Source organism: Dipodomys spectabilis, unplaced genomic scaffold (genome assembly GCF_019054845.1).
Source record: "Dipodomys spectabilis isolate Male_0828 unplaced genomic scaffold, ASM1905484v1 ptg000089l, whole genome shotgun sequence".
In the NCBI taxonomy this organism is placed as follows: domain Eukaryota; kingdom Metazoa; phylum Chordata; class Mammalia; order Rodentia; family Heteromyidae; genus Dipodomys; species Dipodomys spectabilis.
The window spans coordinates 16,988,214-17,002,284 of record NW_024870766.1 but is presented as its reverse complement, the minus strand read 5'-3'; the positions used below and the strand labels follow the sequence as shown (position 1 = coordinate 17,002,284).

Genomic DNA, 14,071 nt, shown 5'->3' with positions numbered 1-14,071 from the left:
GCACTTTTCTTGGTTTGAGGAAAGCCCCTCTGATGTTACCCTGCATATCCACAAGGAAATAATATCTAAATTAAGGGCCTGTGTGAGGCCAGCCTTCTGCCCTCTGCCTACACATCTAGATGCCTAGTTTGGGTTCCCTCGTTGTTTCATTAGCTCATTACCAACACTGTTGGAGGCAGGCGGAGTCTTCTCCTCTGGTGTCTTATGTTCAGGTTTGGGAAGAAGAAAAATCTCCAAATTGTTACCAGAGTCAGAGCCTAACCTGGAAAATGGTTTTCATTCCGTTATTGTCTATAGTCTACAGTTTGGTGGGGGGGAAAGCTTCACTCTGTGGATAGAGCAAGACTAGGAAGACAGCTTTCTTAGAGGTCGCCACATCACTCTGGATTTACTCCTCCTATTATCAATAATATTTTAGAACTTTGAAGCAACTGATGTTAAGATAGGTAGCAGATGATAGATACCTGGACCAGAAACTTACAGACCTTTTTGACTAGGTATCCTATAGGAGAATTTGAGATTCAGAGACCGGAAAGGACTTTATTTACTAAACCAGAAACTAACTAGGAAGCTTTTAGCTTTCAAGCTTGGACTCTACCTTCACTTCTGCACTTGGGCCACTTAGTTACAGCTGGCTTCTATCTGTTCCTGACCCATGTGATTTGGTTCCTCTGGTGGACGAGGACAACCCTGGATATCTCAGTTGGATGTCTGAGTTCACTCAGCTTTCTTGGAAGCCACGGGGTATTTGTAGCCTCTGCTGCCTCCTACTGCTCACAACAAGTATGTGTTTTTTAGGCAAGCAAGGCAAACATGATGATATGACAAGTGAAGACAGTAAAAGTAAAGACTCATTTTGAGTGTGTGTGTGTGTGTGTGTGTGCATGTGTGCATGCATGCATGCGTGTATCTCTCCTGGAGCTTGAACTTAGGGCCTGGGTGCTGTCCCTGAGCTTTCTTGCTCAAGTCTAGCGCTCTACCACTTGAGCCAGAGTCCCACTTCTGGCCTTTTTGGTAGTTGAGTCTCACAGAATTTCTTGCCCAGACTGACTTTGAACCATGAGCCTCAGATCTCAACCTCCTGAGTAGCTAGGGTTACAGGCATGAGCCACTGATGCCCGGCTAGCAAAGATTCTTTTTAATGCTGTCAGGTCTTGCAAAGGGAGATCTTATCCTTAGCATTAAACTTTATTGTTTTTATTTTTCCATCATTATAGTTATTTTGCATAAACAGTTATAAGATGCCTATCAGCATTGACCTGAGGTGTATTGTTACTGAACTTTATATACTTATCTAGTTGCTTCAGTGCATACCTTCAGTTCTACCCTGTGTTTTGACCTTCCAGTGTGCCAGACCTTGTTTTTATGAGTTTTCCATGTTATTTGGAATTCTTAACTACATAGTAGATCCCCCTGCCCCCTCTTACAGGAATGAAAAGTGAAGTTCAATGAATCTAAGTGCTTTGCCTGGCCTAGTAAATGAAAGTTAAGTAGCAATTTAAGAGTAGCTGGAGTCCCCAGGTTAGGCCTTTCACGTTCCTTGTTAATGCAGTCCCATCCTGCTGGTGCTCACTGCCCTGCTCCACCCTAACAGAACCTGTTTTGCTTTCCTGTCTTTATTTTTTAACTAATTAATTTTTGTTTTGGTGTGTATTGATTGCACCAAGGGGTTTCACTATAGTATTTATACGTGCAAATGTTATTTTGTTCAGAATAACCCTCTTTCCTTGCCCACACAATCTTCTCTTGATCAATAGCTTTCATTAAGTTTCTTGTCTTTATACATAGTTGAAATTTGAAAATTAATTTGAAAATTAATTATTGTCTATAATTCTTTATCTTCCTCTTCTCTTCCCCTCATATTCCTAAATAGTCACACATTTAGAATCAGGTTCTCTATGTCTTTCTGTATATATGTATATTTGTTGTATATATATATATTTATGTATGTACATGCCCATGATATGTTTATTTTTTAGGTTTAGATCCTACATATGAGCAAAAATAGAAGATATTTGGCTTTTTGAGTTTGGATTATCTCAAGATTAAGTTCTCCAATTCTAGTTCATTTTCCTGCTGATGATAATTTCCTTTTTATTTGCTTTGCAGTATTCTACAATGTATATATATTGTGTTGTCTTTATCCACTTATCTGTTGGGCACCTTGACTGATTCCACCATTTGACTGTTATGAATAGCTATGCAGGCATCTTTCTTATATATTGATTTACTCTCCTTTAGATATATACCCAGTAGTGGTATGGTGGGACAGTGAGGTAGGTCTATTTTTAGTTTAAGAATCCTTCATACTGATTTCCATTGTGGTTGCATTGGTTTATATTCCCACCAGCAATGTACGAGAGTTCCTTTTCCTCCTAAAGGTCCAGCATTTGTTGTTTGTTTTCTTGATGGACATGAGTGGAATCTTAGTGTAATTTTGATTTGTATTTCTCTTATGGCTAAAGATGTTGACTATTTTTTCATGAATTATTAACAGTTTATACTTCTTGTGAGAACTGTTCAATTGTTTTTTGCCCGTTTATTTATTTGATTTGTTCTTTTGCCATTTAATACTTTGAGCTCTTTGTATATTCTGGATATTAATCCTTTATCTTTTGAATAGCTGCTAAAGATTTTCTACATTCTGTGGATTGTCTCTTGGTTTTGGTCATTTCTTTTTGGTAATTTCTTTTGCTGTGCAGAAACTGATTAATTTGATTTAATGCCATTTGTCAATTCTTAGTTTCTCTACCATTCTTTACCAGAAAGTACCTATGCCTATAATGTCAAGGTTTTTGCTGTATTTTCTGATAGTAGATTTAAAGTTCCACATTTTGCTTTGCTCTTTGATCCATTTAGAGTTGATTTTTGTGAAAAATGAAAGATAAGAGCCCAGTTTTAGTTTTCCTACCACCATTTATTAAAGAGTCTCTCTTTTCTCCAGTGTATATTTTTGGCTCCTTCATCAAAAATTTGATGGCTGTAACTGTATGCTTTTTATTTCTGAATCCTCTGTGATGTTCCATTGATCTTTGAGATTGTTGTGCCAGTACCAAGCTAATTTTGTCAGTATGACTCTAGTATAATTTGTGATACCTCTAGAGATGTTCTTTTTACTCAGAATTCCTTTTGCTATACAGATTCCTTTATACTTCTATATGAACTTTTGGACTGACTTTTCTATTTCTGTGAAGAATGATATTGGTACATTGGTGGTCATTGCCTTAAATGTGTAGATTGCTTTTGGCATTGTGGCCATTTTCATAATAATGATTCTGCCAATTCATGAGAATGGGATGTCTTGCATTTTTTAATGACTTCTAAAGATTTCTTCCTTCAATTTCTTCACTGTTTTGCAGTTTTCATTGTAGATGTCTTTTACTTCATTGGTTAAATTAATACTTATATTTTGTTTTTGAGGCTGTTGTAAATGGAATTGCTTTCCTGTGTAGAAAGGCTACTGATTTTTGAGTGTTAATTTTATGTCCTACTATGTTTCCAAAGTAGTTTGTCAAATCTAAAGATTTTTTAGAGTAGAGTCTGTAGGATCTTTTAAGTATTGGATCATATCATTTGCAAACAGGCATAATTTGACTTCTTTCTTCTCTATTTGAATCCATTTTATTTCTCCTGCCTTATTGCACTGGCTAGGAATTCTAAGTATTATATTAGTAAGAGTGGGAAGAGCGAATATTCTTGTTCCAAAGTTGAGGGTTTGTGCACTAGTCCTGGGGCTTGAACTCAGGGCCTGAGCACTATCCCTGAGTTTGTTTGTTTGTTTTTTTTTGCTCAAGGTTAGTGTTCTGCCACTTGAGCCATATCTCCACTTCGGTCTTTTTTGGTGGTTAATTGGAGATAACTCTTAAGGAGTTTTCTGTCTGGGCTGGCTTCAAACAGTCATCCCCAGACCTCTGCTTCCAAGTAGTAGAATTACAAGTTGAACCACTGGCACCCAGCTCCAAGTTGAGTTTTAATGGTGCCCTGTGCAACATCCATGTAATGATTTTCTTCTCCCTTCCTTCCTTCCTTCCTTCCTTCCTTCCTTCCTTCCTTCCTTCCTTCCTTCCTTCCTTCCTTCCTTCCTTCCTTCCTTCCTTCTTCTCTTTCTTTCTTTCTTTCTTTCTTTCTTTCTTTCTTTCTTTCTTTCTTTCTTTCTTTCTTTCTTTCTTTCTTTCTTGTTGGAGAGCTTGAACTCTGGGCCTGGGCACTGTTCTGAGCTCTTCAGCTCAAGGCTAGCCCTCTACCATTGAGCCATAGCACCCACTTCCAGCTTTTTCTGTGTATATGGTGCTGAGGAATCGAACCCAGGGCCTCATGCATGCAAGGCAAGCACTCTACCACTGAGCCACCTTCCCAGCCCCATGATTTACTTTTCTTTTTTCTTTTTTTGGTCTGGTCGTGGGCCTGAACTCTAGGCCTGGGCGCTGTCCCTCAGCTCTTCAGCTCAAGGCTAGCACTCTTACCACTTGAGCCACAGCGCCACTTCTGGCTTTTTTCTTTTTGCTTATGTGGTGCTGAGGAATCGAACCCAGGGCCTCAGGCATGCAAGGCAAGCGCTATACCACTGAGCCATCTTCCCAGCCCCATGATTTTCTTTTCTTACTTAATATTTCCTAGTGATAAATTTCTTTCTATGTTCATTTCCAGACATGTGATCAGTGCTTCTTAAGGAAAATTAGCTATCTGAATGTAATAGGCATTATTTTAAGAAATCTGGAGCCTTACTGCTTTTACATACTTTGTTTATTCAATATTTTTTAATTTAATTTTAATTTTTTGTGCCAGTACTAAGGCTTGAACTCAGGGCCTGGGCACTGTGCCTAATCTTTTTTTTTTTTTGCTCAAGGCTAGTACTCTACCACATTAGCCACAACTCCTCTTCCAGCTTTTTTTGGTAGTTCATTGGATATAAAGTCTCACAGGGTTTTCTGCCCACGTTGGCTTCAATCCATGATCTTTTTATCTCAGGCCCCTAAATAGCTAGCAGTACAAGCGTGAACCACTAGTGCCCAGCTTTATTTATTTGGATTCAGTATTTCTTGGTATAGTGAATATTTGGATTTAGTATTTCATGGAATAGTGTTGTCTAGATATTGGGCCTTTTAAAAACTCCAGTAAATCTTTTTCTGCAATATTAAAAATGTCTGCACATTATAATACAGTAGTGAAATAAATGTCTGAACTAAACTAAAACAAACAAGTGTGGCTAACACAGCAGGCTTGCATGATTGAGCCCTGGTGTCCCAGGCTAACCTGAGCAACGAAGTGAGATCCTATCCAAAAAGTAGAGCAAAGACCCCAATTACCAACAACAAGACAACAACAAAAATGAGATAAGACTTCTTACCTACTACTGTAACTGAAATCATTAAAAATTGTTGATCAGGATGAAGAAATTGGAAGAAGCATGTATTGCTGGCAGGAGTGTAAATTACTATAGCCACTGTGGAAAACAGTTTGGCAATATGACCCGACAATTTTCCTCTAACTGTATAACTGGAAAAATAAACATACATGGTCATACAAAATCTTGTGTATGAATGTACATAGAGTATCTTTAAAAGCCAAAAGTGGAAACATTCTAAATGTACTATGAAATGACTGGATTAAAAAAAATGCCCTAAGTTCATTCAGCAGTAAAAGGAAATAAAATACTGATACATAGTATATAAAAGTAAGTCTTGAGCATTATAAGAGACCATTATAAGAGACCAATTATAAGAGACCATTGGGGGTGATGAAAATGTTGTATATTAGATAGGACTTATGATTGCACATCTTTAAAAACATAACTATATCTACCTAAAAGTGTGACTATATGATAATGAGAATTCTTTTCCAGCAAAGTTATTGAGTAATTGCAAGTAGATGTACATTTGTTCCTATGAGCATGAGTGATCTCTAGATGGTACACTGGCTTTTTGGGGGAAGGAAGCTGGATTCCTATATGGGAGCAGGGAGGAAGATTTTTACTAAATACATTTTTATGTCTTATCAAATTTTTACCATGTGATTATTATATTACCTATTTGGCAAATAAAAGTTAAATAATGAAGGTATTAACAGTGCCTCCTCTCTCTTGATTTTCTTATGACCAGGTCCTTCAAGGTTTAGATTATCTACACAGTAAGTGCAAGATCATTCATACTGACATAAAGCCGGAAAACATCTTAATGTGTGTGGATGATGCATATGTGAGAAGAATGGCTGCTGAGGCCACTGAGTGGCAGAAAGCAGGTGCTCCTCCTCCCTCTGGATCTGCAGGTAAGGAAGTTGAGCCTTCATATCCATATGCTTGGGACATTGTAAACTTTCAAATGGGATACTGAACATTGGAGTTGCACATTGGAGGCAATTGAGTCAACATGTGCATACTTGTTAAGAATTTTTTTTTGGTACGAGCTTGATGCTGTGAATTTTTTCTTGAGAAGAGATCTCAATTATATTTCGATATTTAATTTACTTTATTCATTAAAAAACCTATCTAAATTCTTACATAGCTTCTTCTACATATGAGCATTTTCTTCTGTTTCCCACATTTTTACAGAATTTTTTTAGATCTGTAGTTCTCAGGATTTTTTCCTAGCTTCAGGTTTTTGAGAATCCTCCCTTCTCAGCTAATGTAACTATATTAGACTGTGATATAGTACTGGTACTTTAGAATTAGTTAGGAAAGACCTCAATTGGTGGAAAACATAAAGTAGCTTGAATATTAGCATTTACACTTTTACTTCTGAATTTTGCAGAAAATTCAGAAAAGGCTGTGGTAGTGAAGGATTGACGATTTATTCCTATGCTCTTCACATTATGGTCTGGAGTATTGTCATGCAAGCTTATAGACTGATGGATTAAATCTCTTTTGACTGAATGGGACTGCAGAGAAATACCTCATTTCTTTATCTCATTACCATGATCAGGGAGTTGTTTAGATCATGGAAGCAGTCTACCATATCAAACTTTGCCCCACTGGTGGGGTTTTAATATAATGTCTGGAATCATTGCTGCAATTTGTTGTATTGTTTGATTTAGCTTACTTGTATAAAGCTTGCCAAATAGATTCAAACGTGGATGTTTGTCTTCTCATCTAAATTATTATTTCATTTTCAGTAAACCAAATTTGGTTGGAAGACTGACTATATGATTTCTGCACTCTTCCCCTGTTGGTGGAGCTTTGCAAATGACTATTTTTGAAATATATTAGTATCTAACTTTAAATACATATATTCAAAAATTGCTCAGTATGTACAAGATTATGCTGTGCTCATCAGCATTTGTGCTAGGTACAGCGACTCAAGCCTGTAGTTCTAGCTACTTATAGGGAAAGATGAGAGGATCATGGTTTAAGGTCATCCTGGACAAAAAGTAGTTTGTGAGACTCCCATCTCATCTCACTGGGTCCACTGGCAAGTACCTGTCATTGAAGCTGGGAAGGAAAGCACAAATGGAAAGATTACAATTAAGGCTAACCCAAGAATAAATTGAAATCCTGTCTCAAGAACAGCATATGCAGAGTTGGCTAAGGTCATGGCTCAAGTGCTAGAGTGCCCAAGTACTGACTGAAGAAACAAAAAGCCTGTAATCCTAACTCCACTGGAGTCTGAGATCTGAGGCTGAAGGTTCAAAGCCAGTTCAAACAGACAAATCCTCAAGACCATTATCTACAAGTAAACATCAAAAAGCTGGAAGTGGAGACCATAGCTCAAGTGGTAGAACAACAGTCATGAGACACAAAGCCAAGTGAGACTAGGAGGCATATAGTTCAAACCCCGGTAGAAGTTGGATAGCCATTAAAATTCATTTTGAATTCAGATTGCCTATAACTTTATTTTTTCTCTAAGCATCTGTTTTGTTTTATTTTAGTGAGTACGGCTCCACAGCAAAAACCTGTAAGTACTTATTATATATACTTCTATTCAGCATGTCAAAAGAGGCTATTCACTGTTGAGCTTTTCAAATTATAGTGGATGTTCTAGTGTATATTCAAAAGTTACACACATTTATAAAAATGTTTTATATTCTAAATAATGATTTCTACAAAATAGAAACAATCAAAGGTCATGCACAACGAATCTTTCTTATTTTCTGGGGTTCTATTGTCAAAGTATGGTGACTTGTGAGATGATGAGAGGGTTTGAAGGGTGATACTTTCAAAACCACTTTACTTCTGGTTGGCGCGCATATATATATATATATACACAGACACACACTTTTTTTTTCTTTTTTATGTTTTTTATTGTAAAAATAGAGTACAGAGGGGTTACAGTTACATGAGAAAGGTAATGAGTACATACATACTTTTTTTTTGTTATATAGCTTAGTGACTTATAGAGAGTAGGATTGGAGAGAGATCTCAGTGGTAGAGTGCTTGTCTACCATGCAGCCCTGGGTTCAATCGCCAGCACTAAAGGAAAAACAAATATGACAGTATTACGTATTATTATGTGAAAATAGTTCTAATGAAACCAGTCTCTGGAATGGAAATTCCAGTGTTAAAGAGATCTTTGAATATTAGGAATTAGTTTGTGAGCACTAATCCTGTGAAACATTTTAGTCACTCATTGCCAGATGAGCGGCTTAAGTTGGAGGCGGACAGAAAGTGACTTTTTCTTTTATTTGCCCTTTGATATCATATATTCTCATTTCTTTTATCTCATTTGTTGATTGCAGCTCAGTATGAGAGCTAAGCTCAAATGAAGTGCTACTGTTGACAACCTGTTTTGGCAAGCATTTCTTTTATGTCAGTAAGGAAGTTACAATAATACTTTTTCTGTTTAGGCAGCAGCAAGTTAAAATTTCAAGACAAGCTACTTGTTTAAGGACAAGTATTTCCAGATATTCAGTTTCTGATAAAAGCTATATTCCTCTGAATAGAAGGTCATGATAGTAGCTAGAAGTGCTTTCTCTTTTACCATAACCCTAGGAGGATCTTCTGTTTGGCCTTATGAATTTAATTAAATATGGCATGAAAAAGCAGTTTGCTGGTATTGGCTATGCTTCCAGCATTTGCACTGTTACATAGTGCTTTAAAATGAAGCAATCTGACTTTGGAAATTTCTTAACATCTCATAGGTAGGAAAAATATCTAAAAACAAGAAGAAAAAACTGAAAAAGAAACAGAAGAGACAGGCTGAGTTACTGGAAAAACGCCTACAGGAGATAGAGGAATTGGAGCGAGAAGCAGAGAGAAAAATAATAGAAGAAAATATCACTTCCACTTTACCATCCAACGAGCAAGATGATGACTACCACCCAGAGGTGAAACTAAAAGAAGCAGAAACACAGGAGGCAGCTGAGGAGGAGACTGTGAAAGATAATGGTTAGTGGAAGCTGGAGGAGGAGTTGATTGGGTTCCAAGAGCTTCAGGGAACAGGGACCAGCCCAGCCACTATCTATGTTCATTGGCTTTGTGCTGCTGTTTCGGATAATTAAGGATAATTCTCTCTAACTCCTTTTTGGGAAATTTGAGAAACAGCCTATATTTCATGCCAGTGACTTGTATTAACATTTCAAACTGATTTGTGTGTGTGTGTGTGTGTGTGTGTGTGTGTGTGTGTGTGTGTCTGTTGTGCGCACATGCACATGTGTGCATGCATGCCTGCCCACATGCATGCATATACCAGTACTAGGGCTTGAACTCAGAGCCTGGGTACTGTCTCTTAGCTTTCTTACTCAAGGCTAGTGATCACATACTTTCCTGCCCAGACTGGCTTTGAACCTTGATCATCAGATCTCAGCTCCCTGTGAAGGTAGTATTATAGGTGTGAACCCTGGTACCCTGCATTTCAAACTAGCTTTTAAACAGTGGAAAATGTTTGAGAAATAGTGTACCTCTATAATAATGATGGCCCTTCCTTTATTTCATAATTATTTTTTGGCCTAATTGTAATGCACTACAAATCTTTTTCTGAAGATTATGGGAGAACAGGATGAAAGTGAAGTCCAACTTTATAAACTTTTTTCCCCCAACACTGTCTTGTTTTGAGAAGATTAGGCTTATTACTAAATAAATGAATACATTTAGAAAACAGATTTTTTCTCCATATCAATAAGTGTGAATTGTGTGCTATATTTTATTTATATATATATATGTATAAATATAAAGCACATTAAAAAGTATATCTTGGCTAGCATGTTCAGTGCCCCATGTTTAATCCCTGTTATTCACAAACACACACACACACACACACACACAGTTTTTTTTTTTTTTTGGGTCCGGTCGTGGGGTCTGAACTCTTGGGCTTGGGCGCTGTCCCTCAGCTCTTCACCTCAAGGCTAGCGCTCTACCACTTGAGCCATAGCACCACTTCCGGCTTTTTTCTTTTTGCTTATGTGGTGCTGAGGAATCGAACCCAGGGCCTCATGCATGCAAAGCAAGCAGTCTACCACTGAGCCACCTTCCCAGCCCCAGTGTATATTCTTAAAGGAGAAAAATTCCCAGTGCTTCTATTCTCTTGAGTGCTACTATCTTATCTTAATCCATCAACTCTTCAAGGTGAAGTTGAGGACCAGGAAGAGAAAGAAGATGCTGAGAAAGAAAACGTTGAGAAAGATGAAGATGATGTTGAACAGGAACTTGCAAACATAGACCCTACATGGATGGAGTCCCCCAAAACCAATGGCCATATTGAGAATGACCCATTCTTACTGGAACAGCAACTGGAAGATGAAGAGGATGATGAAGATGACTGCCCAAATCCAGAGGAATATAACCTTGATGAGCCAAATGCAGAAAGTGATTACACATATAGCAGTTCCTATGAACAATTCAATGGCGAATTGCCAAATGGACAACATAAGATTCCAGAGTCACAGTTTGAAGAGTTTTCCACATCCTTGTTCTCTGGGCCATTAGAACCTGTGGCGTGCAGCTCTACAATTTCAGAGGGATCACAACTTACTGAGCAAGAGGAAAGCAGTCCATCCCATGACAGGAGCAGGACGGTTTCAGCCTCCAGTACTGGGGATTTGCCAAAAAGTAAGTTCCCTTTCCCATCCACCATCTGCTCTCACCAGCACAGGATCAGGCTTTTGACCAATACTACGGAAAAATTGGCTGAAGGTAGAAAAGCTATGCATGTCTACGTAGGAACCATTTTTATTTTATTTTTGAGTGCAAGTAATGCACTTTAAGTTGTGTGGGTACACTAGGCTTTCTGAATTTTTCTCATTCTGTCAGTGACATCAAACATTTGTAAAAAGCTTCCAGCTCTAGCAACTTTGTAAGCTTCTATAACTTGTAGTTTTTCGTTTGTATTTTATAACCCCTATTATATGATAGAAATTTATTTCATTGCTTGTTGTTGTTTGGTTTTGATTTTTTACTTTGTGCTGGTACTGGGACTTGAACTCAGGGCTTAGATGTTGTTTCTTAGCTTTTTCACTCAAGGCTGACATTCTATCACTTAAACCACATACAGCTCTGTTTCTGGCTTTTTGGTGTTTAATTGGGGAAAAGAGATTCATTGACTGACTTCGAACCTTGATCCTCACAGCTCAACCTCCTGACTAGGATTACAGACATGAGCCCCTGGAGCCTGACTTTTATTTTTTGTTTCTATTCAAGAAAACATCTGCCTGCTCTTTGGCCATATTGAGAAAGAAGGGTCATGATTTTAACTGTCATGCTTTTGATAATTGTCCCTGATTATGGAACCATGTTAGAGAACAAATTATAGTCTAAAGATTATAATTTGAAAAGAGGTGGCATGGATTTAAACATGATGGCAGGCTGTAGTTTGGATCTTTTGTTTTTATCTACCTGAGGCCCTGACTTTACTCTTACTTTGGGAACAGATGCCCAAGGTAATTGCTAATGACTTACTAGGAGGAAACAGCATCACAGTTAGACAGCGAAAAAGCTCAGAAACATCCTCTGTTCTTGTACTGACAAGCACATTTAAGACATGGTAAATTATGTCTTTCCTGTAAATCGACCAAAAAATTCTTCAGCCCCCTTCATTTCAGTAGGCCTTGCAAAGTCAGCTGCCTGTTACTACCTATAACTATTGTCCTAGCATGTATTTTCTTTGCTTGGCAAAACAGGATTAACTTTTAGTCATTCTTTCTCTGGCCACATAGTGAAAGGAAAGTTTCATATAGAATGAAGGTTCCTTTCTTGGAAAGGATAGCCATGACTTTTCCATATTTATTGTTGTTGCAGCTTAATTTTCATGGTGCTTACACATTCATTTAGCAACTACTTATACAGCAGTCATTATTTTGTAGGTGGCATCTAGAGGCCTGGCTTCAAATATAAAATTAAATCCTAGCTCAAAGTTTAATTGCTATATGAGATTTTGCCTTTTTAACATCCCAAAGCTTCTGCTTGTTCTTGTATCAAAGGAAATCAGCGACTATCTCTAGGATTAACAACAATCAATCAAATAATTCAATAATATATAGCAAGCATAAATAAAACTATATAACAATTTTCACATGTGTGTACCTTGGTCTTAATGAGCACTGGCAGGACCACATGTGGGCAGTATCTGAGGCCAGGCAAGGAGTCTGGTTCAGCACAGTCAATTGCCAGTGACTTGTAGATTCTGGTCTCAGGCCTCCCCTAATGCTTGGTCCCACTCTTGTTCACTACATCATTACTCTTTCTGGGAGTGGAATAGGTAGGTAAGTATAGTTTAGGCCTGAAAAGGGAAGGAGGGCAATTCCCCTGACAAAAGAGAAGTAGAAAAAAAATTAAATTGTAGTAAATGAGTGCCTTCATTAGAAATGTAAAAATCCCACTGGATACAGATTATTTAACTCAGAACCTGTTGATTAGATTTAAAGAATACTCAGAATCTCAATGCTCAGGAGTTATAAGCAGGAAGGTTAAGAGTTTGAGGCCAGCCTTGGTTGACCTGGGACTGCAAGACACTCTCTCGGGAAAACAAAACAAAACAAGAGATACCCATGCCCCCCATCCCTGAGCTGTTTACATATTTTGATTGGCAGAAGGCTGTGTTGTTAGCCCTGCCCAAGTTGTTTAAGGGGGTAAGCATCACTAGCAGTTTTAGGTTAGTTAGAAGAGGGTATGATTCACACCTTGGTTCCACTCCACTGTCTGTCCCATGCTTCACCTCAACCTCAGCAATCCTTTGTTCTGCTGCTCTCTGGGGAAGTTTCCTAGTCTTTAGGCTTTTTAAGTGTTAGTGACATCTTGTTCTTAGCCTATTCTGCTGATGTTCCAGTATTTCCCCAACTGACCTGAGCCTGTAGCATAGATGAGCTAATCTCTATTCTTCTACTTGGTAACTATTGAGTCTCAGGAGTGTGTTAAATAGGCCCTGTTGAGGCTACTGAAGATAAAGTAATGTATTTAACATAGTACTTGTAGCCAGCAAGAGCTAACTCTATAGGAACTGCTATCCAGTGAAGCCATGTAGAAAGCCATTCTGTACCTATTGAGAGTCTGTGTGACAAGACATTGTTCAGAGACTGAAGGAGTAAACAAGTCTAGGATACAAGGCATTACTATCTTGGCAGAGGAATGAGAACTTTATCTCTGAAGTCATAAAATAACTTCAAACTTACCATATAGAAAACTGAATACAACTTTCCCTGCCAGCTAGCCAAAAACAGTGGATTTCCTTATTATCTTCCATATTCTCTCTTCTTTCTCTAATAACTAGTATGTAATGCATCCAGTTATAGCTTCTAAATAGGGTTCTCCTTGCCCTAGCCCTAAGTGAGTATGGTCATTGCTTGCCTGCACTAATGCAGAGACTCCTAACTGGTCTTTGTGTTCTCTGTAGCTACAATTTCCATCTCTATCGGCCTTTCGAATTGCTCTCCTAGTTGGCTGTTTGTTTTGTTTGTGTGTGTGTGTGTGTGTGTGTGTGTGTGTGTGTGTTTATAATAATACTAATCAGGTAACTTTTTAAAATAATAATACTAATCAGGTAACTTATTCTTCTGCTCATGATTTTTCAGTTTCCATCATCTTGAGCAGTCTACACAATGGGTGTCTGCATCCATGAGTAAGGCACAGGAAAGGATTGTTAGAACACCTCTATAAAGTATATATCTATAAAGTATATATCTTCCACCTAGACTCAAACTGAACATTTTGCTA

The 14,071-nt window shown here is 37.9% G+C and overlaps 1 protein-coding gene across 8 annotated transcripts in view; it reads left to right on the top strand.

Annotated features, from left to right (window-relative positions):
* Srpk2 (SRSF protein kinase 2) overlaps nt 1–14,071 on the top strand; it is a 191,573-nt gene that overhangs the window by 149,768 nt on the left and 27,734 nt on the right. For all 8 annotated transcript variants that reach the window (XM_042684502.1, XM_042684505.1, XM_042684501.1 and 5 more), the window contains 4 exons: nt 6,099–6,264; nt 7,861–7,886; nt 9,070–9,316; nt 10,493–10,975. In XM_042684502.1, coding sequence (XP_042540436.1) covers nt 6,099–6,264; nt 7,861–7,886; nt 9,070–9,316; nt 10,493–10,975 — 922 coding nt within the window. The remainder of the gene's footprint in view (nt 1–6,098; nt 6,265–7,860; nt 7,887–9,069; nt 9,317–10,492; nt 10,976–14,071) is intronic.